The sequence below is a fragment of the Tupaia chinensis genome, unplaced genomic scaffold (genome assembly GCF_000334495.1).
Source record: "Tupaia chinensis unplaced genomic scaffold, TupChi_1.0 Scaffold138407_1, whole genome shotgun sequence".
NCBI lineage: Eukaryota > Metazoa > Chordata > Mammalia > Scandentia > Tupaiidae > Tupaia > Tupaia belangeri.
This window is the reverse complement of record NW_006198305.1, coordinates 3,648,085-3,672,070: the sequence shown is the minus strand read 5'-3', so window position 1 is coordinate 3,672,070 and position 23,986 is coordinate 3,648,085. Positions and strand designations below refer to the sequence as shown.

Sequence of the window (23,986 nt, the reverse complement as noted above, 5' to 3'; positions counted from 1 at the left end):
AGATCTCTGGACTTAAACCTGAAACTTTGCCACATAAGTCAGCCTTGCAGAGCATCCCTTCTTACTGTTGTGCCACTGTCTGGTTCCCAGGACCTTTTAAACCCTGACATTAAGCTTTAAGGTAAAAACTTGGAACCTTGTGAATACTTCTCAACCTCAAACCTAAGGAATCCAGGGAGGAGAAGAGGACAAAGCAAGTCAGGGACTGGGGCTAGAAAGATAGTGAGGGGCCCTTAAGGTATTTAAGGTAGTATTTAAGGTGCTGGACTCCCACATGGATGACCGCTGTTAGAGTCCCAGACAGGTGGCTTGAAAATCACACTGGGTACATGTGTATGTGTGCTCAAAATTCTGAGGGGAGAATGGAGGAGAAGGGATTACAGCGTGGCCATCCTCCCTAGGAGGCGATTTCTTACTTTCCTTCTTTCTGTCTCTTTTTGTCTCTCTCCAGCAAGTACATGTGCCCTATGGCAAAACCTAAAAAAAGAAAGAAAAAGAAAGAAAGAAATAAAGAGAAAAAAGAAAAAGAAAGAAAAAAAGAAAGAGAGAAGAAAGAAAGGAAAAGAGAAAGAAAGAAGAAAGGAAGAGAAAAAGAAAAAAAAGAGATAGAAAGATAAAAGAAAAATACAGAGAAAGAGAGGAAAAAAAGAGAGAGAAAGAAAGAAAGAGAAAGAAAAAGAAAGAAAGAAAGAAAGAAAGAGAAAGAAAGAAAGAAAGAGAGAGAGAAAGAAAGAGAGAGAGAAAAAAGAAGAAAAAGCAAGCAAGCCAGTGAGGCGGGCCAGTAGGTGGCGTGGAGGTTAAGGCAGCTGGATCCCAGATGGCTGACTCATGGCTTGAGTGCTGCATCTGGTGGCTTGAAAATCATGCCTGGCACACATGCGTGAGTGCCTAAAATCCTAAAAGGAGAATGGAGTAGAAGGGATCATGGTGCAGTCATCTCCCCTGGGTGGGAGGGTGGTGATTTCTCATTTTCCCTTTCTCTCCTTCTCTCTGTCTCTCTGGTGAGCTCCCACACTCTATAGCAAAAACTGAAAACTTAAAAAAGAAAAAAGACAAAAGAAAAGAAAGAAAGAGGGTGGGGTTTCCATGACAGTGTGGTCAGGCCTCTCAAAATCAAGGACTGGGGTAGTTCTAATGGAGTGATTACAGCTGTTCAGAAGTATGTGTGATTTATAAGTCAAGTATTCCTATGTTAGTGAAGCTGCCAGCCCTTCCTCACACTGCAAATATCACCCCAATTACCAACTCATTAGCAAGCATGAGAGAGATGACACGTGCACATCTATTCTATTATTTTAAGAACCTGGGCTCAAAATGGTTAAAGGGCTCATTCAGGCTATACAATGAGGTCCAGAACATCCCATGAGTTTGATGTATAATAGCAAGGTCAGGGCAGAAGGAAATGAGCACACATAGCCCAGCAAGATGATCCCACAAACCACCAGCTGACGTACAGGACTGTTAAACTAAGATTGGGATGGGCAGCTCCTTGCTCATTCTGCTGAGGTTTTCAGAGGGGATATTAGGATGTAAAATAGTCTTTGCATGTGGTTTGCTGAAGACTTGCTTCTCAACATAAACTCAAAAAAAAAAAAAGTTTATTTGAAGCTAAAAGTGAGTTCCAAGCCAGGTCATATTTAAGAGAGTACTGTAGGGACCAGCTCATAGTGTAATGGCTAGTCGCTGAACTCCCATGTAGTTGACCACGGTTCGAGTCCAGCACCCAGTGGCTTAAATTCATGCCAGGTGCGTGTGCATGCATGCCCAAGATCGCGAGAGGAGAATGGAGGAGAAGGGATTGCAGCATGGCCATCCTCTCCAGGGGGTGATTTCTCACTTTCTGTCTCTCTGTCTCTCTCTGTCTTTCTGGCGAGTGCATGTGCCCTATAGCAAGAACCTTTACCAAAAAAAAAAAAAAGAGAGATAGAGAGAGAGTACTGTAACCCTGCAGGCCCCCAAAATGTCATGTCAGCTTTTGAAGGCATTTCACAGTTGCTGCAACAGCACCGCTGGAACCAAGCCAAGCAGCTTTAGGAGAAGCCCAGTCCCTTAGACATAGATGACACTGCCAAGAGGAAAAAAAAAAAGCCATTGCCTAGCTTGGCATCTGGGTCCTACAGCTGCCAAATCATATCCATTAACCACGCCAAAGTAATCCATGGAGAAATTCCCAACGAGATGCCCAGTGGCCCAGCAAGCTAGAAAATTGCCTATGATCTAGGCAAGCAGTGGCTTCTAGTTGACAGTGTCTGCTGAGATTGCCAGGAAACTTTAAGCAAGTCAACAGAAAGATCAGAGTTCCTGTCTCTTGTTCATAAAATGAGTGTGTGTGTGTGTGTGTGTGTGTGTGTATGCATATGAGAGACAGAGAGACAGAGACAAACACCAAAGAGGGAGGGAGAAAGAGAAAGAACTAGGAGAGGTGGGGAGGAAAAAAAAGCCATTTCTTAATCCCATCTCCTAGTAAGACAAGAAACTGAGACTAAAGGATTGAAATCCTACTCCAAAGGAAAAGTCATGCCTACCCAGGTAGAGAAAAAATTACGAATTACAAACTCACACGAGTTGGCCAAGCCAGGCAGAAGCCCTTCTCCCACCTGCACATCTGCCTTGGGCTGTTCTTCTGTTCAGATTGTTGCAAGAAAACAGATGGCTGCAGAAGGCTGAATTTTAAATTTATGAATGGAAATTCGAACAGATGTTAGCAATCAAGATGGCATATAAGAATTTTTTTCATACCATGTTTACAGCCCAACCTCCTTCACATAAATGAGAGAGGAGGGTCATAAAAAGGGTAGTTTTTGATCTCAGGGACAGCCTGGATCCAGCATGGTGATTATGTGGCACAATAATGGAAATATTGAAAGAACAAAGGAAGCAAACACTAATCAGCTCCTAGTATAAATGTTAAATATTTATCCCCAAAATGCTAAAATGCAATCTGCAAGGAAACCATCAATCAGAGCACTCTGTGTTTTAAGTAGGTGAAGTTCAAGCCTAAGGTTTTAACAAATATCTGTGGACACCTACTTAACATGAATTCTGTTTAGACTTTTGGCCTGGTAAAGACTGTTCTGTTTTAATTGGTTGAAGATCCCAGACACAGGAGGTCGGTCCTACCAAATTTCACACAGGAGTTGAGTTAGAGGCTGGTAACAGACATTTGGTGATGCAGGCAACGCTGGTACTGGGGCTAAGTACTAAGGGCAGGGGTGGCAAAATGAATTATACCTGACCTAGTTTCTTAGTACACTTAGAATTGAAGAAAAACACCTATATATATAACACAAGGCTGAGCAGGCTTATGTTGAGGGTTCCATGAGTAAAGAGAAAGGAAATAGGTTGCCTAGGAGACTGGATAATGATAGTGGTTTCTGGTATCCTGAAAAGAGGGGAGGATTCTGGAATTTAGCAAAAGCATCACTTAGTAAATTTGTTAGCAAATCTTGTTGGCTATCTTCTCAAAACATGGGGTGGCCATAAAGCTAAAAACACAAACCACATTCTGTGATTCAGGTATTGCCACCTGTTGTCAACAACCATCTGTGACATGTTCACTGGGGTTTCCAGACTTGCAGGCTACTTGGCTTCCCTGAATCGGACAGGTCCATCCTCTATGATTGTGTCTCCCTGGCACTACAATACCTTCAGTAGTCTCCCCATTTGTGTGTTTGCCCACATCCACCACCTCCATCCATCCATTCACTACTTCCTCTTCCCCAGTAGCCAAAGAAACCTCTGTGAAGCTGGGGTTCTCAAAGAGGGATTCCTAGATTAGCAACAATAGCAAATGAAGAGAAACTCGTTAGGCAAATTCTCCGATTCTACCCACCTACTGAAGCAGAAACTGCAGGAGTGGGGCCTAGATACATGAGTTTTAACAAGCCCTCCTGGTAATTCTGTTGCCTGCTAACTAACACTGGAGAACCAATTTTTAAAAATGTTTATCCAGGGGCCAGCTAGGTGGCCTAGTGGTTGTGGCGCTGGACTCCCACATGACCTTCCACAGTTTGAGTCCTAGACCCGATAACTTGAAACTCACACCAAGCATGGGTATGCCCAGAATCCCAAGAGAATGGAGGAGAAGGGATGGTGATGTGATTTCTCACTTTCTGTCTCTCTGGCAAACATATGCATCCTATAGCAAAAATCTCTCTTAAAACAAAAAAAAAGTTTATCCATTTATTTCTTCCATGAGAGAGAGAATAGACCCAGCCCCAGTCCCAGCCCTAGCCCCTCCCTTCCCAAACAGGGTCTTCATGCCATGATCCACCCTCCAGCCTTAGCCAGTCAAGATCCTGGGCCCACTCACCTGACATATAAAGGGAGACCTTTGAATGCGACCTTACAACCTTTCCATGTGGCCTCAGTGTTCCTGAGCATTGCATTCTTGCTGTGGAACTCTAGCTAGTCACCTGACATATAAAGGGAGACCTTTGAATGTGACCTTACAACCTTTCTATGTGGCCTCAGTGTTCCTGAGCATTGTATTCTTGCTGTGGAACTCTAGCTACCCTTGAGAGCCAATTTTAAGTGTGGGTCAGATCATATCATTTCTCAGCTCAAAATCCTGCAGTGTCTCCAAAGTCATTACAGTAGCTACATGACCTTACATACACCATCTGGCCTGCAAACACGTCACTGATGACCCACCACTCTCCTCTCTAGCTCATTCGCCCATTGGCCACGCTCAAGGTTCTCGCTGTTCTTTCTGCCTCATATGCTCTCCAAATCCCCAATCTCCTGACTTTGGCCCACCCCAACCAAGGCTCAAACCCTTACCTTTAACTCTAACCTTGTTAATAAACTACACATTTTCTTATGGTCTGTTCCCTCCCAGGGCCTAGACTGTGTTTGTAGTGAGTGCTCATGAAGAATTTAGTAATGTATAAAGAAATGAGTGCTCATGAAGAATTTAGTAATGTATAAACTATCTTGTACAGAGGACTTTCCAAATGCCAGATATCATGCTAAGTGCACCACCTTCGTTGTCTCAATGAATTCCCACGAGCTAACTAGAAAGAGTAACAGGTACTAAAAAAAGAATAAAGAACAAATATGTGGGGTTATCAGAAAAGATAACCTTTTACTATCCCTAAATTCAGGGTTGCACATAGAGCCAAATCATCTTTTTATCATTTTTAATGCTTTTTCCTGCAAATGGTCTCAGCAGAGGACATGCTTGCTTACTCGGGCATTTATCTAAGCAAAATGTAATTAAGAGCAAAAATTCTGCTTTCAGCAACCTGAGGACAAACCTACAAGTGGCAGAATTACTCATTTGCTGCTTTGCTGATATGTTCCCACTGTAAACACAGATAATACAGATATCCCCTGAATATCCAAATAGTTTTTACTCCTCTGCCCAATTACTTTGTTCTAGCTTAAAAATAGTTCATATTTGTGTTACTAATGACTAGGTAGAATGGATATTTTAACATTCTTATTAGTTTGCTCAAAAATGTGCTCTCAGGTAGTTACACAGCATAATAGTTAAGCTCTACAGAGGAAGCCAGATCCTACGTGGCTACCCAAGATTTGAGTCCCAGCCCTCGTGGCTTCAAAAACATATGGGTACATGTACATGTGCTCTAGATCCAGTCAGGATGTAGACTTGGGAGAAAAAGGGTTATTACATGGCCAGGCCCCATTAGGGGTGTGGCATACGTGCACTAGTGCACATGCCCATTGGATTTTAAAAAAAAAAAAGTGCTCTCTATGGAGATTTCCCCCCTTGCAATTAATGATTGTGTTCTCTGCTAAGCACCTGTCAAAATGGCAAACCAGTATTAAAGAGTGAGTCTAGAAGCCAGCTAGCTGCATGGTGGTTAAGGGAGGTGGGTCCCATATGGCTGACTTTGAAGTTCTAGTCCTGGTCCCTGTAGCTGGAAAATCATGCTGGGAGTGTGTGCATATGTGCCCAAAATCCCAAGAAAAGAATAAAGGAGAAGGCATTGATGCATGGGGATGATTTCTCACTTTCTCTCTCTCTCCCTCTTTCTATCCCTTGCAAGTGTACATGCCCTTTAGCAAAACAAAAGAGTGAATCTGGTAGTGGTTCATCTAAACAGGTGGTCAGACTTCACTAGAAGGCAGGCCCAGAGCCATCTTCCTCCTGTATCTACTTACCTCTGCAAATAATCACAAGTAGGCTTTTTAATACCAAATACATGGTGTTCACACCTATGTCACCAGTTGGGGTCAGGAAAGAAAGTAGAACCCATGTCCAGTAACATGACATAATATGAGAGTTAGTTGAAAAGTTGTAAAGACAAACTGGGGAGTATGAGATATCCCAGGAAACAACAATGTTAAGAAGTTGGCACCCTACCTAGGCTAGGAAGACAAAAGAGAAAAACACGGTTAGAAGAGTTTAAGTGTGGTGGGAGCGGGGACCACAGACAAGGGCCTGCCTAGTGGGAATTAAAGCCAGAGAAGATACATTAATGCTAGGGATGTTGTTCGAAGCAGAGAGAGGGAGAGAGAAGTACTCTGGTGTTTCCCCTTCTGATTACAGTCTTGTTAGTGCCTCCCAGTGACCAAACTTTTCCAGAGGCCAGTTGGCTAGTAGCTTGGGGAATGCAGTTAGCAGGGGGTCAGCCTTGCCCACCCCACTCTCCTGACTCTGCTCTCTCAATCCATACAGAGCAGAGAGGAAATGAATGAGTCCCAAATGATGGACACATCTCCTAAATTAGTATCTCCAACTTGACCTCTTTTCTGAGCTCCAGATTCTTACAATCATTTACCTGATATCTCCACTGGGGTATCTAGCAGTCCTCTCTAACTTAACATAGCCCCAAAGGAACTCCTGATTTACTAAACAACTCTCCTTGGTATTTCCTTTCTCAGAACATGATTCACCCACTGACTTGGGTTCCATTCTTTCCTTACTTCCTACTCCTGTCAAATTTTCAGTAAAATCTGTTGATTCCACCTCCCCACATTTCTTTACCTCCTACCCTCTCTATCTCCATTATGACCATCTTAGGTTAAACCACCACCATTTCTTCCTTAAGTAACTGAAATGACCTCCTGTCTGGCCATGCATCCCTTACTATCGCTTCATAATGTACCTTCCAGGGGGCAGGTCTTGTGGTCCTTGAAAGAAGCATAAGAAACAGGGGCTTTATTCTAAGAGCAATAGGAGCTACAAAAGGGAATGCCTTAAACTCATGTATAGATCTTCATGAGATCAATCTGGCTTCCTCCTGTGAAATGGAAAAAAGGAAGACCAGTTAGGTGGCAATTATACCTTAGCCCTCTTCTACCACTTCCTCTTACTCACCAGCCACCAGACATCTTGATGGTCCTCAAAAATGCCAAGCTTGTTAGAGGATCAGGGACCTAAAATGCTTGTCCTACTTTAGTACAACTGGCTCCCTATCTTTAAGCCTTAACCTTCCAGAGATCTTTCCTGACCAGGCCATAGTAAAACATGTTGGTTGTTCACAAATATGGTACCCCTTCTCCTCTGGTCACGAAGTAGGATTGTGCTTCCTCACATCCTGGATTTTAGGTGTGGCAATATGATTTGCTTTGGCCAATGAAACGTGGATGGAAGTGACCCATGTCACTATTGGGTGGAAGCTTTAAAAACTACTGTGTGCTTTATCCCTTTCTCCCACCCTGGTGACTGGCAGAGTTCCAGATAAAGACAACTATATCAGCCTGAGCTAGAGAGTGGATGACAACTATTGATCATGAACCATATATGAACCTGTAGTGGGAGCAAGAAATCTTTGCTGTTTTAAGTTGGTGAGACTTTGGGATTGCTACCATGGCCTACCTAGCCTCTACTGTTAACAAATCTCAGTCCCTTGCATTAGCCTGTACTATGTCCATTGTGGAATTTACCACCAACTGATCATTTTCACTTATTAATTTCATGTATATATTTTGTTTCCACTATGCACCTCCAAAAAGTACATGAAAGTTTCAAGAGAGCAAAGTCTTTATAGATCACCACTATGCCCCAGCTTCTTAGAGAGTGTACAGATCATAGTAGGCCAATGTTGACTAAACTTCTGAAAGCTTGCACATACAAGCATTCGTTGCTTGAATGCTATTTTGCCAACGAAACTGGAATGAATATGCTGAGCAGCCCATGCTCAGCATATCTGAAGTATCAAAGCCAATGGCTTTACTCTGTTATTTGTGGATTGGATTGACCAACTTGGGTTACACCCTTCCAGCTAATTCATGGGAAATCAAATTTCTCCTAAGGCTGCCACGATTCCTTGGTCAGAAAAGGCTATGAAGACTATATACAGCAGATAAACAAAAAGAAACGAAACCTTAGAACCACAAATCATGAGTGAAGTCACACAGAGTTAGAGACAGACAAGGACAGAAATCACTTTGTTACTGTTTTTACCACCAAACGGCAGACTGACATTCTATTTTTAAAAGTTTTCTATGCCAACTGAATCTAATTCTTCAGAAATGGCCAAGTCTCAAATTTTGCAACTGTTGTAAAATATTAGCGCTGAAAACAACCTTAGTGATCACTCAATTCAGATAACTCTGAAGCCAGGCAATGGGAAACTTCTCAGGCACTCATTGTTATCTGCTACAAGCTTAGAACTTAGAAACTCATGTTGGGGATAGATAATGTTGCTGAAAATCATTACTTTTTTAATCAGATAAATTTAAAAACATATTTTTTCTATTATATAATTGTAATAAAGCTATAAAGAAGATCCTGCTTATAAAATTAACGCTGCAAAACTTTTAGATTTTATATTTTTGTTCCTCATTGTAAACTTTTCCTTGTGGTTTCAAAATATCTAAAATATTGAAGAAATAAGCTCCTAAAAAGTTATTATTGTGCCTGTTCTTGTGGGGGCAGCACCCTTTATAGGACATAACGGTTTACTCAGGGCCACCTGAGTCAGGTAATTACATTCTATTTATTTAACCTGCTCGTTTAGACCTTCTACTAAACAGATAATAGCCTCCAAAGGCAAAGGCATTTCATCTACTTTGCAAATGTGCATTATCAAAATATAAATTCATAAGACATTTCATGAGAATCTATCAACTTTTAATGTTAATGGATAGCAAATTCTATAATCTTGTTCAACCTCAACTCAGTTTTTCTAACCAGGTCTTCTTAATCCTAAAGTTCAGGTACTATTGCACCTGCAGCTAAAACTTTGTAAACTTAAACAGAATTCATCTCCTTTCCCCCATATGCTGAAAATGGTTTGACTACTGCAAGTTTCTCAAACACAAAGCCAGATTCACACAAGAGAAATCATTTACATGTGGTGAAGGAAAAGGAAATTTTCATATTAGTTTTCATATTGAAAGTTTACAAAAATTTCCTGAACCCAGTAATCCTTTTTAACACATTTGATATTATTATTTACTGCATCTTTAAAATAAATAAAGTAAAATAAACAGACTAAGCAGAAAATGGACCATTGAAGAAAACTGGATGTCAGTCTATACAATGATTTACTTTCGGCACGACAGACTTTATTTTGGCACTTAAACAAATATTTTGCTTTACAGCAGTGACAAAATATTTGCCAGAAGTTTTCTTTTCCTGGCATGGATATCCCCATGCAGTTGTTACTCTATGAATTGAATTTCATCCTGCTTTGCACAGTTAAGAGATGTACCCACGACATTTTGAACCTCTGTAACTGAGGGGCACTGTGGGATTTTAGAAGGTGCTATCAATTCTATAAGCAGTGGTGCAGGAATCTGGGAATTAAGGCCCTTAAGGATTTAAATAAATATTGTTTCAAGTGTTGCTTAAAAAAACTTAAAAAAAAAAATGAGTTCTGTGGAAATTCCAGGGAAAGTTTTGTAAATAAAGTATTCATACCTTATTAAAATTCAATTATATGTTAGAAAAGTTGCTGTTTTCGCTGTCTTCTTCCTACTTGTGAAGCTCACAATTCTTAAAACAAAATGAAAAGTAAAATTAAAAAAGGAAACTTCAGTACAATAAGTACCCAGTCAGGGTACCCTCATACCTCCCCATCTCTTCAAGCATCACACTTTGTGGTAACTTCGGTCCTAGGCAGCGAGGCCCTTGTTTTAACCCACAGAGCCTCCCTTACCATCCCTCCCTTATTTTACTGTGAGCTGCGGTATTCCATCTATTAGTTCTTCATTTAAGCTTCAGGAGAGATCTGGAGCACAGTTTCAAAGGTAAAATCAATCTACAGGAGTAAGTCTCAGATACCGACTTCAGGAAAGCCCCCTTTGGTTCTTTGGAATTTAAAGTCTTAAAAGTTATTTGCAAAGGCAAGCATCTGTCTCAATATTGCCATCAGCTATCCTATAAAGGTTGCAAACTTTGAAATTCCCTGGCAGTCTTCCAATATCTGTACCCAGATATACACAGGATGATACATTTCCTCTGGCCAATTCAGAAGTAAATCTGATAATGAATAGCCTCATTGACAGGCTCTTTGGTCTTCAGTTACAGACACTGTGAAACAGTTAAAAATCAAACCCACGTCATCCTTGAGAGCAGATGGTTGTTAGCAAAAGGGAGGTGTACATTTGATCGAAAATGTACAAAATTTATAACAGTGACATTTTCAATATTAGGCCACATGATTTATTCAGTAGTTTTTATGTTCCCAAATTACAATTTATGTCTATTCATAAGACTACAAAAGTTACCATTAGAATTGTCTGTGCTTATAAAATACCAACTTTTTTAAACTGTTATATATACTCATTAACACCAGTCTGTGACGAGTTACATAGAATCATAGGCACTTCAAAGGCTTAAAAAGACGTTTACAACTTAAATGCATTTTTAAGAACAAAAACTGATTTTTCTTTAAACCCCTACTCGTACCTTCGAATTGCAAGAAATTAACAAATACAGTGGCCAAAGGAATCTGCAGCAACTTCTTAAAATACTGTTAGCATCTTTGGGTTTGCTGAGCTTGTCAGTAACTTGCATCAAATCCTCCCAAAAGAAGATCTGATTAGATAGATATGACTAAAGAGTTTTGTAGTAATAATCCAATTTTACACATTAATTTGCTGTTGCAAATCTGCCCAAAGCTACAGGTAATGAAAAATAAAGCAAGTGTAAAATGGACAGTCTGACACTTAAAAATTTATACAAAGTGGAGGTTAAAGTTTACATATTTGAAAATCACATATACACTAAATTACCATTATCTGAATTATCCGAAGACAAATTGCACCATGACAGCTACAAAAGGTATAGGTCTGGCTTTGTTTTTAAGGGGATAGAGGGAAGGCAGAGAAGAGGAGGACAACAGATAAATTAACAAAGTAAGACCAACTTGGTAAGGTCAGTCAGAGACATGCTGACAAGTGAACAGCCTTCATCTTCAAACCGAAGGATAAAAAGCAATCATTTCGTATTTGCGCATAAAAGTTTAAACCAATTCCATGAACATTGAGGGTTTTCATAACATAATATTTTGCCACTGCTATTCACAGAACACTGCAGCCGTTAAATTTTAATTTGATGTTGTTCTAAAGAAATACATGAAAAGTTTTAAATACAATGGGATTTTATCATTAAAGTGCCAGACTGGCTCTTTAATGAAAAACGAAAAACAAAGATCTTCATTATTCTATGCAAAAGCTTTATTTTGAAAAGTTCAGTGATCTCATAAATAGAGACACGAAGTGGGAGCTTTATGCATAAAACTCCTTAGTAGGTGCCTTCTGATAAGCAGCGCTAGATGGTTTCCGTTCTCCAAGGTCATAGCTTCCTTCATCCTTCTTTCTCATGCGATACACCAACAGCAGAATAAGGAAAATTGCAAAGAGAAAGCCGATAACTCCGCCAGCAATGACAGCTGAAACACACCAAAAGGAGGATTACTTTTAGAGGAGATTCAAGGGTTGCAGAAATTAGCTTTGTCAAGCCCAATCTATTTACATTTTTATAAAAAGCTTAATTTGAAAACTCAATTTTTTAAAAAAAACTAGATTCCATGAAGCAACCAGGTAATTATGTAAATCTGACATTCTCAGGAAGGTACAATACTGTCTTTGATTAGTATTAATAATATCAACCAAAAGCCTCAATAAGAAAAATCCGCTGTGACCTCAACTAATTCTACACTTTAAAATTCTTTCGTCTTTTCAGTACTCACATTTCATATCCTAATCTTCTAATTGCTTTTTCAGTGAAAATACAAAACATGATATAATTGACTGAAAACTTTTAAGAGTAAATATGAAAAAAGCATGCAAATTTCTTTCTAGGCTTGGATTTGAAGCTATCTCTTCAGGGATTAGGCGTTCTTAAATCTTTTCCTTTAAAATCAAATGTTAGTGCTTTCATCAGATACGTTACAAATAGAGACAACATTTTTAATGTCTTGGGCAGTACTTATGTCTTCCACCCCTATCCCAAAGAACTTTTCCTTCTCTTTAGTTTGAAATCAGGGATGACTTGGAGCAAGACTGTCTTATTTTCACCCTCTCCTGCCATCTCCCATCTAGTTTTACCCAGTTGTTTTGGACTAATTCCGATTTTTTAAAACATATACACTTTCTTTTTAAGAACAGTTTATTTCCCATATGATTCAGAGAGACAGGCACCCCCAATAGGGCCTTTAAGTCACAGTTCACCCCCAGCCTCAGTCAGCCCCAGATCATGGGCATGTGTGTGCACGGTGTATTCATGGAGGTCTCTTGACACAAACCCAGAACTTTCCCATGGGGGTCAACTTCACAGGTGATCAGGTTTTACCACTGTGCCATCTGGCCTCTTATTCAGATCTTAATTTTCTACTTTTAAGCTAACTCCAGTCCCTGCAATGGCTGATCAACAGGTAGGGGCTGAAGGAGCTGGCAGGAAATAAAGACAGTGTTTGCCTAATCTCTTGCCTCTTGCTCTGGAATGAAGAATCCTCAAGACTGCTTTCAGCAGAAAGGTGACAGTCAGCAAGCTTGGCTACACCTCTGCATATCACTTAGTCAAAGGCCTCCCATGACCTCCACCCAACTCCTCACCGGCTAGAACTTCTGTTCGTTTAAACAGATTGTCCGAGTGTTTCTCAGTGTACACATTGGTATCTTCTTCAGCAGGGTCCATTTTCCTTTCTGAGTCTGAGAGGTGAACTTTCTCCTTATCAATTTCTTCAGGTGACTGGTATGAAACAAAGAGAAATATTACATTGATTTTTTAAAGTTTACTGGAAAGAAGAAATAACAGATGAGTATATTTCAAAGTTCTCTTTTTTTCAAGCAATGAGTTTAGGGACTACTTGCAATAATCACTTTGTGTGATACTTATACCAATGGGTAAGGCCTCAGAAGAACCGACACAGTTCATGGCTTTGTATGATACTCATCACGCAGACATGGATGAAAGTGAGTTCATAATAATTCAAATGATGTGGTTAGGCTGTTGCAGTCAAGATTTCATAAGATCCCTACTGTCTTATTACTCTTCTGACTCCAGGCCACTGCCTCCCTTCAGTTGCTCCAATGCAATAGATTGCCCCCTGATTCTCCTTATTCCTTCATCTCTTTGCTACACAGGGCACTGGAAGATAGTTCCCTTTTAGGCCCCACAACTACAGATTATGTTTCAATTGGTCTGAGGTAGAAAAGCTGGCACTAATTTTCATTGTTTCTTTAATGTTCTTCAGATCATTCTATGGTCTGAGAACCAATGGTTCAAGTGAGTTGTCTATTCTCTTTTAGGCTGAAATTCTTATCTACCAATACTATGAGTACTGATTTAAAAAAAAAAAACTGCTCAACTCCATTGGGTTTATAAAAACTGTAGATGATAATCCTTTTTCTTCACTTTACTACTCTAAGAACATCCAGCCATCTTCATTAAGACTCTGTAGAATCTAACATGTGAAGACACAATAGAGCAATTGATTATTTTCCAAAAACTGGGATTTGGTAGCCAAATGGCAGCCTGTTACTCATGTCTAGAGGGTTAAAGAACAAGAAGAAAAGACTGCATTTCCTGGGGTTGCCTTAAGGTCACTCTCATTTCTAAGAAGGACCACAAGTTAGACCAGATGGATTCATTTGAACTCCATGTGTAAGATCAACAGATACCTGTCTGGGTGATCTATACACTAGGCTTCCACCAAAGAAGGCATAGAATAATTGTTGGTAATGCTCCCAAAGCCACAAGAAATCTTGTATTGCCTAAAGCTCTACTTGTCATGACTTACAGAAAGTAGAGGCCATACAGCAAGTATCATTTTTTTGATAACTTCACTGTCACTGACCTATATTACCCCAGCCTCAGTCAGCCCCAGATCATGGGCATGTGTGTGCACGGTGTATTCATGGAGGTCTCTTGACACAAACCCAGAACTTTCCCATGGGGGTCAACTTCACAGGTGATCAGGTTTTACCACTGTGCCATCTGGCCTCTTATTCAGATCTTAATTTTCTACTTTTAAGCTAACTCCAGTCCCTGCAATGGCTGATCAACAGGTAGGGGCTGAAGGAGCTGGCAGGAAATAAAGACAGTGTTTGCCTAATCTCTTGCCTCTTGCTCTGGAATGAAGAATCCTCAAGACTGCTTTCAGCAGAAAGGTGACAGTCAGCAAGCTTGGCTACACCTCTGCATATCACTTAGTCAAAGGCCTCCCATGACCTCCACCCAACTCCTCACCGGCTAGAACTTCTGTTCGTTTAAACAGATTGTCCGAGTGTTTCTCAGTGTACACATTGGTATCTTCTTCAGCAGGGTCCATTTTCCTTTCTGAGTCTGAGAGGTGAACTTTCTCCTTATCAATTTCTTCAGGTGACTGGTATGAAACAAAGAGAAATATTACATTGATTTTTTAAAGTTTACTGGAAAGAAGAAATAACAGATGAGTATATTTCAAAGTTCTCTTTTTTTCAAGCAATGAGTTTAGGGACTACTTGCAATAATCACTTTGTGTGATACTTATACCAATGGGTAAGGCCTCAGAAGAACCGACACAGTTCATGGCTTTGTATGATACTCATCACGCAGACATGGATGATAAGTGAGTTCATAATAATTCAAATGATGTGGTTAGGCTGTTGCAGTCAAGATTTCATAAGATCCCTACTGTCTTATTACTCTTCTGACTCCAGGCCACTGCCTCCCTTCAGTTGCTCCAATGCAATAGATTGCCCCCTGATTCTCCTTATTCCTTCATCTCTTTGCTACACAGGGCACTGGAAGATAGTTCCCTTTTAGGCCCCACAACTACAGATTATGTTTCAATTGGTCTGAGGTAGAAAAGCTGGCACTAATTTTCATTGTTGTTTCTTTAAAGTTCTTCAGATCATTCTATGGTCTGAGAACCAATGGTTCAAGTGAGTTGTCTATTCTCTTTTAGGCTGAAATTCTTATCTACCAATACTATGAGTACTGATTTAAAAAAAAAAAAAACTGCTCAACTCCATTGGGTTTATAAAAACTGTAGATGATAATCCTTTTTCTTCACTTTACTACTCTAAGAACATCCAGCCATCTTCATTAAGACTCTGTAGAATCTAACATGTGAAGACACAATAGAGCAATTGATTATTTTCCAAAAACTGGGATTTGGTAGCCAAATGGCAGCCTGTTACTCATGTCTAGAGGGTTAAAGAACAAGAAGAAAAGACTGCATTTCCTGGGGTTGCCTTAAGGTCACTCTCATTTCTAAGAAGGACCACAAGTTAGACCAGATGGATTCATTTGAACTCCATGTGTAAGATCAATAGATACCTGTCTGGGTGATCTATACACTAGGCTTCCACCAAAGAAGGCATAGAATAAAGTGTGGTAATGATTCCCAAGCCACAAGAAATCTTGTATTGCCTAAAGCTCTACTTGTCATGACTTACAGAAAGTAGAGGCCATACAGCAAGTATCATTTTTTTGATAACTTCACTGTCACTGACCTATATTACCATGATAATAGAAAATAGGAAAAGTCTTCCTAGGCCTTCTCATGCCAAAGAGAAGCTTATTGGCAGTATTTTCTCTGAGTTTTCTGTTTTTCTCATGGGATAGCCATTACTACTGGCCACCTGCTGGAAGAACAGTCAACAGGTCAGAGAATGGATTATCTAGTTGCTAATCTAGGGATCTGCTCATTAGCACTGCACTTCTTTGCTATTAGATGTGAAAAAAAGGGAAGAGAAAACTCAAACAGGTGGGTACTAAGGTTTGTGACTTGGGAAAGAAATGAACAAGTTCTGGTAGGAAATTAGACAAGCATAAATAACTACTGTAATACTGGAGATTGAGTTTAATTTATCCACATCATCTTTGTCCCATTATTATGGCCTATCCCCTGATTCCACATCAGGCTTTCTGAGTCCTTGTTGGTGTGCTCAGTCCCTTCTGACTTAGCTTCTGACCTAACAAGCAGGAAGAACCATGCATTCCAGGGATTCAAGGACGTGGGGACAGAAGTAGAGCCATCCTGTACTTAAGAGAAATGACCTAGCAGTGCACAAGTCGCAGGGTGCACAGATTGGAACATTCATTTTTTTTTTAAATGCAAAAACTTTATTATATGGAAGCAGAGGCTTGACTAAGAAGAAACCATTTCATATAAAGAACTAACCTGAAATACCATACATCTTACATATTTATACAAAATGAGAAATTATTAAAAGGCAACATAGGTAAATAAATGAAGCCAGTTAAATATATGTCACATTTATTTCTATTTATTTATTTTTTTGAGAGGTTTTGCTATAGGGCGTGTATGCTCGCCAGAGAGAGACAGAGAAACAGAAAGTGAGAAACCACTCCCCCTGGGGGGATGGCCATGCTGCAATCCCTTCTCTTCCATTCTCCTCTCAGGATCTTGGGCATGCACACACGCATGCACAAACGCCTAGGGTGAGTTTAAGCCACTGGGTCTGGGGCTCGAACCATGGTGGACTACATGGAGTCCAGTGACATAATCATTACACCAACTGCTGGTCCCTCACATTCATGTCTGGTTGTTTAGATGTCATGAAGTGGAATGAAAATAAAATACTAACAATGATCTCTGTTTTATTTATTTATTTATTTCATTTGCTAGAGAGTATATGCACTTGTCAGAGAGAATGAGAAATAAAAGTGAGAAAGCACCCTCCATGAGGGTGGTCAAGCCATCCACATACATGCACCTAGTGTGTTTTTTAAGCTGCTGGGGCCAGGGCTCAAACTGTGCAGTTGGCTAAATGGGATCCAGCCACCTTAACCACCATGCAACCAACTGGCCCTAGGATATAACTTTTTTTTTTTAAGACGTTTTGTCTTAGGCCAGGTGTATTTGCCAGAGAGAAAGAGAGAGAGACAGAGACAGAGACAGTGAAAGGAGAAATGTAAAACAAACAAACCCCTCGCCGGGGGGTTGTGGTGGCCATGCCACAATCCCTTCTCCTCCATTCTCCTCCCAGGATCCTGAGCATGCACACACATGTGCCCTGAGTAAGTCTCAAGCCACTAGATCTGGGACATGAACCACAGTCAGCCATGTGGAGTCTAGCAACACAACCGCCGTACCATTTGCTGGCTCCAGGATGTAACTCTTTATCACTAAAGCCAAGACTTACACAGGAAGGTTTCTTATCTCAAGCTAGTGAGTCCTAATGGCCACTGACTTAAAGAGACTTAGTCATGAAAAGTCGTCAGATAAGGTGGTAAAGGCCAAAGTGTTAATAGCCACACTGGGAATTATGCCATACATACTCAGAGAAGATCAGTCATCCTACCATCAATTCGCCTGCTACTTTGAATCTCTCCCCTCCTTCCTTCTTTGATTCATTCAACTTATACGTGGACAGAGCAGCTTCTGTGCACAGAGCTAGCATATGTTAAACGTATCTGCCTCAGTCCTCCCAGAGGACTTTGCCTTCTTATCTCCTGGCTTATGAAGCCAGTCTGCCAATAACATGAAATGACCTTTCTTAATCCTACAGAAAGCACTCCAATCTGGAGAGGCTGACCTCCTGGCTGCTCCACATCTGCAGAAACCCATCCAACTGTGTCATATACCATCCTAGTCACATATGCCAGGAAGATGAAGAAAAGGAAGAAGACCAAATGTACTCAGGTAAGGGTCACCCACATGGGCTCCTGCCTGCAGAGGGCTGCTTCTTACTCCAGAGGATGCCTGTTACTACCTTCACGAAGGTCTTCTATATCCTATTTGCTTCTAAAGGTGGGCAGCAAATCATTTTTTTACTAACACATTTTTTAAAAGTTTTTCTTTGGTGAGTGACTGAGACACACACACACACACACACACACACACACACACTCACACACAGCACTCCTAACATAGTTCTGATATACATACAAGCCTGGATACTGAAGGAGGTATTTAAACTTGAACTGGGAACCTTCCCATGTGAGATTTTCTCACAGAGCGTGGTGTTTTATGGCTGCACCACTGCCCTGCCCCAGTATCTCATTCTAATCAAGAGATGGATGAGCCCCCAAAAGGAACACTTGAGTTTTAAGTTACCATAAGCAGCATGCTACCCCTATACTGTCTGCAAGTCTATCGCTGCAGTTATGACACATGCACACATGCTCATTTAAGGAGTTGATTTGGTCTCTTCTGCTCCACCAGAGTCAACCAACAGAGAATGCTTACTCGGTCTCACATGCCAGTCTACCAGCATTCAGATTTAATCTTTTTAATGACCCAGAAAGAATGGATTCAGAAGCTAAGAAACTTGACTGGATCTTGAATTTGAAACAGGCCTTATCCAGACCTTAATATGCATTTTCCAGTCTAAAAAACTTGCCTATTAGTGGATGGTCAGTTAACTGCAGTATATTGTTAGTAAGGCCAATCTTGAGCTATGGTTTTCATCAGCTAGTAGCTTTGCTCAGTTCTAAGGTCTCATTCTTTTTTTTTTTTAGAAAGGTTTTTGCTATAGGGTGCGCGCAGTTGCCAGAAAGACAGAGAGAGACAGAAAGACAGAAGGCAAGAAATCATCCCCCCAGAGGGGATGGCCACACCACAATCTCTTCTCCTCCATTCTCCTCTCAGGATCTTGGGCATGCATGTACAGGCACCAGGCATGAGTTCAAACCACTGGGTCTGGGACTCAAACTGCAGTCGACTTTACATGGGAGTCCAACTGTTGGTCCTCTAAAGTCTCATTCTTAATAAGTCAGTTCTCAAGATGAATATACATAGATGTACCCAGTTCTTCATTATTACTGAAAGAGGTCAAAATTTACATAGTACCGGTGGTGGGACTTTGAGAAAGTACTTATCAAGACCAGTACAATCTGAAGACATGACCCAGAGTTTCCTTGTTCCATAACATATCTCAGAATAAGTAAAGTTCATGATGGTTTTAACTCAAAACATCCTCTAGGAAATGAAGAATTTTTTCTTAGCTTAAGATTCAGAAACAAAGTCTTGCTTCTTAACTGGGTTTAAGAAGTTCCTTAAGAAGTACCAGGTAGAAAGTACTGACATATAAAGTAGGCCTGCGTGACCAAAGTGGGTAAATGCCAAGATAATCATAAAAGGTAAGGAAGAACCATTTACAACAATATAATAAAAAGACCATTTGTCCTTACACAATTTTAATGGAGCCTCTTTTTTTTTTTTTTGAGAGGTTTTTGCTATAGGGCACGTGTGCTTGCCAGGCAGACAGAGAGAGACAAAGAGACAGAAGGAAGAAGGAAATCACCCCCTAGGTGATTTCCCTTCTCCATTCTCCTCTGAAGATGTTGGGCATGCATGCACACGTGCCCGACGTGACTTTTAAACCACCGGGTCTAGGACTTGAACTGCGGTCGACTACATGGGCGTCCAGCGACATAGCCATTACGCTAACTGCTGGTCTCTAATGGAGCCTCTTAAAAGGACTATTCTGTACAATAAGAACAACAAAAAAAGAGGAGTATTTACAGTAACCTGATAATGCAATGCAAAACAAAACACACCTTCGTTTGAGCAGGCATCTTGTTCTGTGTCTTCAGTGTTGTGGTTTCTACTTTTGGAGCAGCACTAGTGAATGGTATTTTTGGAAGTGGCCGAGATGTTGGCAGCTCTGGACTCTCTACATCCTCATCAGCTCCTGGGAAAAAAAGCAATGATGAGCTGAACACATGTATCATGACATAGACATCGACGTTACCAGGCAATGTCATTTCATGTTGATACTGACAGAGACAGGTTCTTTCAAAATACTGACTTTTTAGGAATTCAGCTCAAGGGGCAAGCAGGTAGTGTGATGGTTAAGGCACTGGACTACCACATGTCCGACCATAGCTCGAATCTTGGGTCTGGCAGCTTGAAAATCAGGCCAGGCATGTGTGTGCCTCCCAAGAGAATAATGGAGGAGGAAGGATTACTGTGGTCATCCCCTGGTGGATGATTTCTTACTTTCCCTATCTCTATCTCTCTCTGACATGTGCACATGCCCAATGATAAGAATTGTGAAAAAGAATTCAGCTCAAACCTTCCTGCGGTCTTCACTGAAATGAAGTATAATTTTGGGTTATTGGAAAAGTCCTAACGTGTTTTTGCATAGAAAAGTATGTCATGACTTTTCCAGCGCCCTAATAATTTCAAAGGCAAACAATGGGTAGGTACTCTGGGAATTTTTTTCTATGACATTATTATCTTGAACACTCTCAAGTAGTCCTTCTTTCACAAGAAAGTTCAATCTCTACTGCTCAGTAAGATTTCTTACCATCTATACTGAAACATGCTCCATTTATCATTAAAAAAAAGAAAAATGGGCAATAAAAGAAAAACTCCCACCGCAGCTAACCTCTTATCTCATGTGAGCTCCTGCCCTCTCTCCCCTTCTGATAGCTTACTTTTCCAGTGGGGGTATGGGCACTCACTAGCTTCCACTGGCACAATCTCCTCCTCTCTGTTCTAGTTCCTACAATGTTCTTCTTGAAACATGCTGGTTCTTTGGGCATCTATGCCTTTCCAGGTTTCCTCTCACCTCTCTGGCTATACCACATCTCCTTTGCAGGGTTATCCTCCTCTACCTGAACACCAAAACTCAAGAGTTCCTTCAGGTTCAGCCTTCAGCCTCTTCTTATTCCGTACTTCCTCCCTCACTCAGACCGTACCTTTAAATAACCATCTAAATACAGATGACACCTAAGTTTACATATTAGCTTTTATTACCTCAATCAAATTCAGATCTATATATCCAGTAGCCTACATGACAATTCATCTGAATGAATCAAAGGTACTATATACCACCAATACCCAAAACCAAACTGATGATCTCTCTCCCTTCCCCCAACAAAGCTAGTTTTCTCCCCATGTTATCTTACAGTGATTGGAACCCTGTTTCTATATACCAGAACTCTGACTTCCTCTTCCTCACCTCCACATGGAATTCATCACTCCATTCTTTTCTTTTATTTTTTTAAAAAGTTTTTGCCATATGGTGCATGCACTCACTAGAGAGTGACAGTGAAAGGGAAAGTGAGAAATCATCCCCCAGGGAAGAGAGCCACAACACAATCCCTTCTCCTCTTGAGATTTTGGGCACACACGCACACACACCCGGTGTGATTTTTAAGCTGCCAGGTCCAGGACTAGAACTGTGGTTGGTAAAAAATTTTTGCCAGAGGGCATGTACATTTGCTAGAGAGATAGAGAAGAGAGGGAGAGGTAGAAAGCATCCCCCAAATAAAATAGTCATGTCACAATAGCTTCTACTTCATTTCTCAATCCTGCTGGGATTTGGGGCACACATGCACAGGTGCTTGGTGTGTTTCTCAAGCCGTTGGGCCCAGTAGTCAAACCACCCAGCCTACCATGTGAGATCCAGCTGCCTTAACCATCACGCCACAGAACTGGCTCCATTTTATACTATTAATCTCTCCGTTCTAACATGTTTCTACCAGGGCCACCACCTTAGTCCACACCACTGGGATCTTTCCATAAGCCACTGTATCTGCTTTCTTCCTAACAGGTTTCTGCCAGTCCAGTCCACTGTCCATTACTGGGCTGTGACACCATTTAAACTCTTCTCTTGGTACCTTGCTGCTCATGGAACAGACATAAAATGTCTCAGCCAGCTTTGTGTGATCCTGCCCAGCTATCTGTCCTGTCTCCTTGAGCATCATTTTCCCTGCTGCTCCACATGCTCCAGCCATGGTCCCCTGACCCTTCTGTCACATTCCCTCACTTAGTTAATTCCTAACTCATCCCAGACCTCAGGAAGACTTCCTTCCCATATTACATAAGAGTCCTTTGTTAAGTAGCTGTTAGCACAAACTTTCTTACCCTAAATGTATTTAACACAAATTTACAATGAGGCATTTATTTATGATACTACTTATGAAAGTTTCCCTACTAGACTGGTAACTCCACAGGCCAAAGTATTGTATCTGTTTTGCTCTCTAAGTGCCAACATGGTGTCTGGAATATAACAGGCTCTTATCTGGCATTTGTTCAATAAGTGACTAACCACTGATTTTCCACCTGGACACTTTTCCTCCCCCTACCTATCAAATAGCACTTCAGAATTTCTGACATTCAAAAGCTAATCATTTGTCAAATTTCTAATAGCTCAAAATAAACTCAAACTGTAACTCAAACCAATCTGCTTCGTCAGATAAGAATGAATGATGAATAAATCTAACAAAAGAAAATGGGTATTTTCCACAGAATCATATCAGTATAATAAGTAGTTCTGAAAGCAGGCATGCTGGAAACAATCTGATGGCTCTGGTTTATTTCTTAATATATCAACTGTCTCCTTTAACTTCAGAACAGATATATGCATTATTATGGAGACAAACTGGCAGGGTATGTTGTAATAATATAGAGTTTGGCCTTAAAAAAACAAACTTGGTACAGTTTCTGCCATTTAGTAGCTCTGTAATTCAGAGTGAGTAAGACTTGAGTCTTCTTTTCTTTCCTTGTAAAATAGGGAAAATAACCATTAACTCCTAGAGTACGTACATATATCAATCGAAGACATGATATATACTTCAGAAGCATTCTGCCCATATAAAATGTTCTGTAAAAGTAAGTCATTAGGTTCAAGCATTCTGGCATAGTGGTAATGCAGGTGCCCTGCAAGGTTGGAAGCCATGTAGCTAACCAGAGGTTTAGATTCCCAGATTGGCTTGAATATATGCTAGGTACACATGTGGGCGCCCAGGATCCTGAAGAGCTGATGGGCTGGGAAAAGGAGGTTGTGGTGTGATGAGACCCTGTCAAGGATGCTTTTCTTTTCTCTCATGTGCACACACATGCTTCCCATCATTTAAAAAAAGGCAAAATAAACAAAAAGTTGTTTATAATAACAGTTCCAGAAACATACTGCTCTTTTTTCTATCAGCCTACTTTATTATTCATTTCAGTTTTACATAGACAATGCTTGATTTTTGTCCCCTTACAATGAACCATTTTCGAACACAAAATAAAATTTCAATAAGAAATGAAAAATTTCAATTAAGGGTATTGAAAACCTCTTGTTTCACCAAAGCCCCAAATATGAGTCACCAAACTAAGAGTACGGATATTCTGTATGAGGGAAGAGATCTTTAAAGTAGAACATTCCCTCCAGCTAGCACTTTTGAAGTTAGAGACAGATGAGTAATCTATTCAGGTGGCTCTGCTGGTTTTATTATCTTTAATAAAAAATTAACTCTCTTGCCCAAACAGAAACCTGGGAGCTTCCATAAATAGTTCCCTCTATCCCTAACTTTCAACTCACACAGTTTTGTCTGAAATATCCTTTTCTGAGCCCATGGTTCTCTACCTAGAGAATCTCTTTTTCTATGAGGAGACTTTAAAACGTTCATGGAAAAATAAAATTTAAGTATGGGTTTATTTTGGTGCAAAAAAAAGTGAAAGCCAAGCATAGTTTTTTCATAATAAACATTTTCCATAAACTTCTTGAAGACCCCCACTCATACTATCACATTCAGCCTTGCTGTCACCCACTCTCTGAAGCCTTCCTTGATCTCTCATGGAGCTGTATGTATCTCTAAGTTCCCACCACTCATGTGTCTTCTCTTTGTCTTTATATATATGTATATGTGTATATATATGTGTGTGTGTGT

At 40.5% G+C, this 23,986-nt stretch overlaps 1 protein-coding gene across 1 annotated transcript in view; it reads right to left on the bottom strand.

The window, feature by feature from the left end:
- Positions 1-10,559: 10,559 nt before the first annotated feature.
- Positions 10,560-23,986, bottom strand: part of SDC2 (syndecan 2) — a 143,004-nt gene continuing 129,577 nt past the window's right edge. The window contains exons 3-5 of the mRNA XM_006161305.3: positions 19,880-20,013; positions 14,615-14,750; positions 10,560-11,813 (exon numbers count right to left, since the gene is read on the bottom strand). Of these exons, the coding sequence (XP_006161367.1) occupies positions 11,650-11,813; positions 14,615-14,750; positions 19,880-20,013 (434 nt within the window). The 3' untranslated portion in view covers positions 10,560-11,649. The remainder of the gene's footprint in view (positions 11,814-14,614; positions 14,751-19,879; positions 20,014-23,986) is intronic.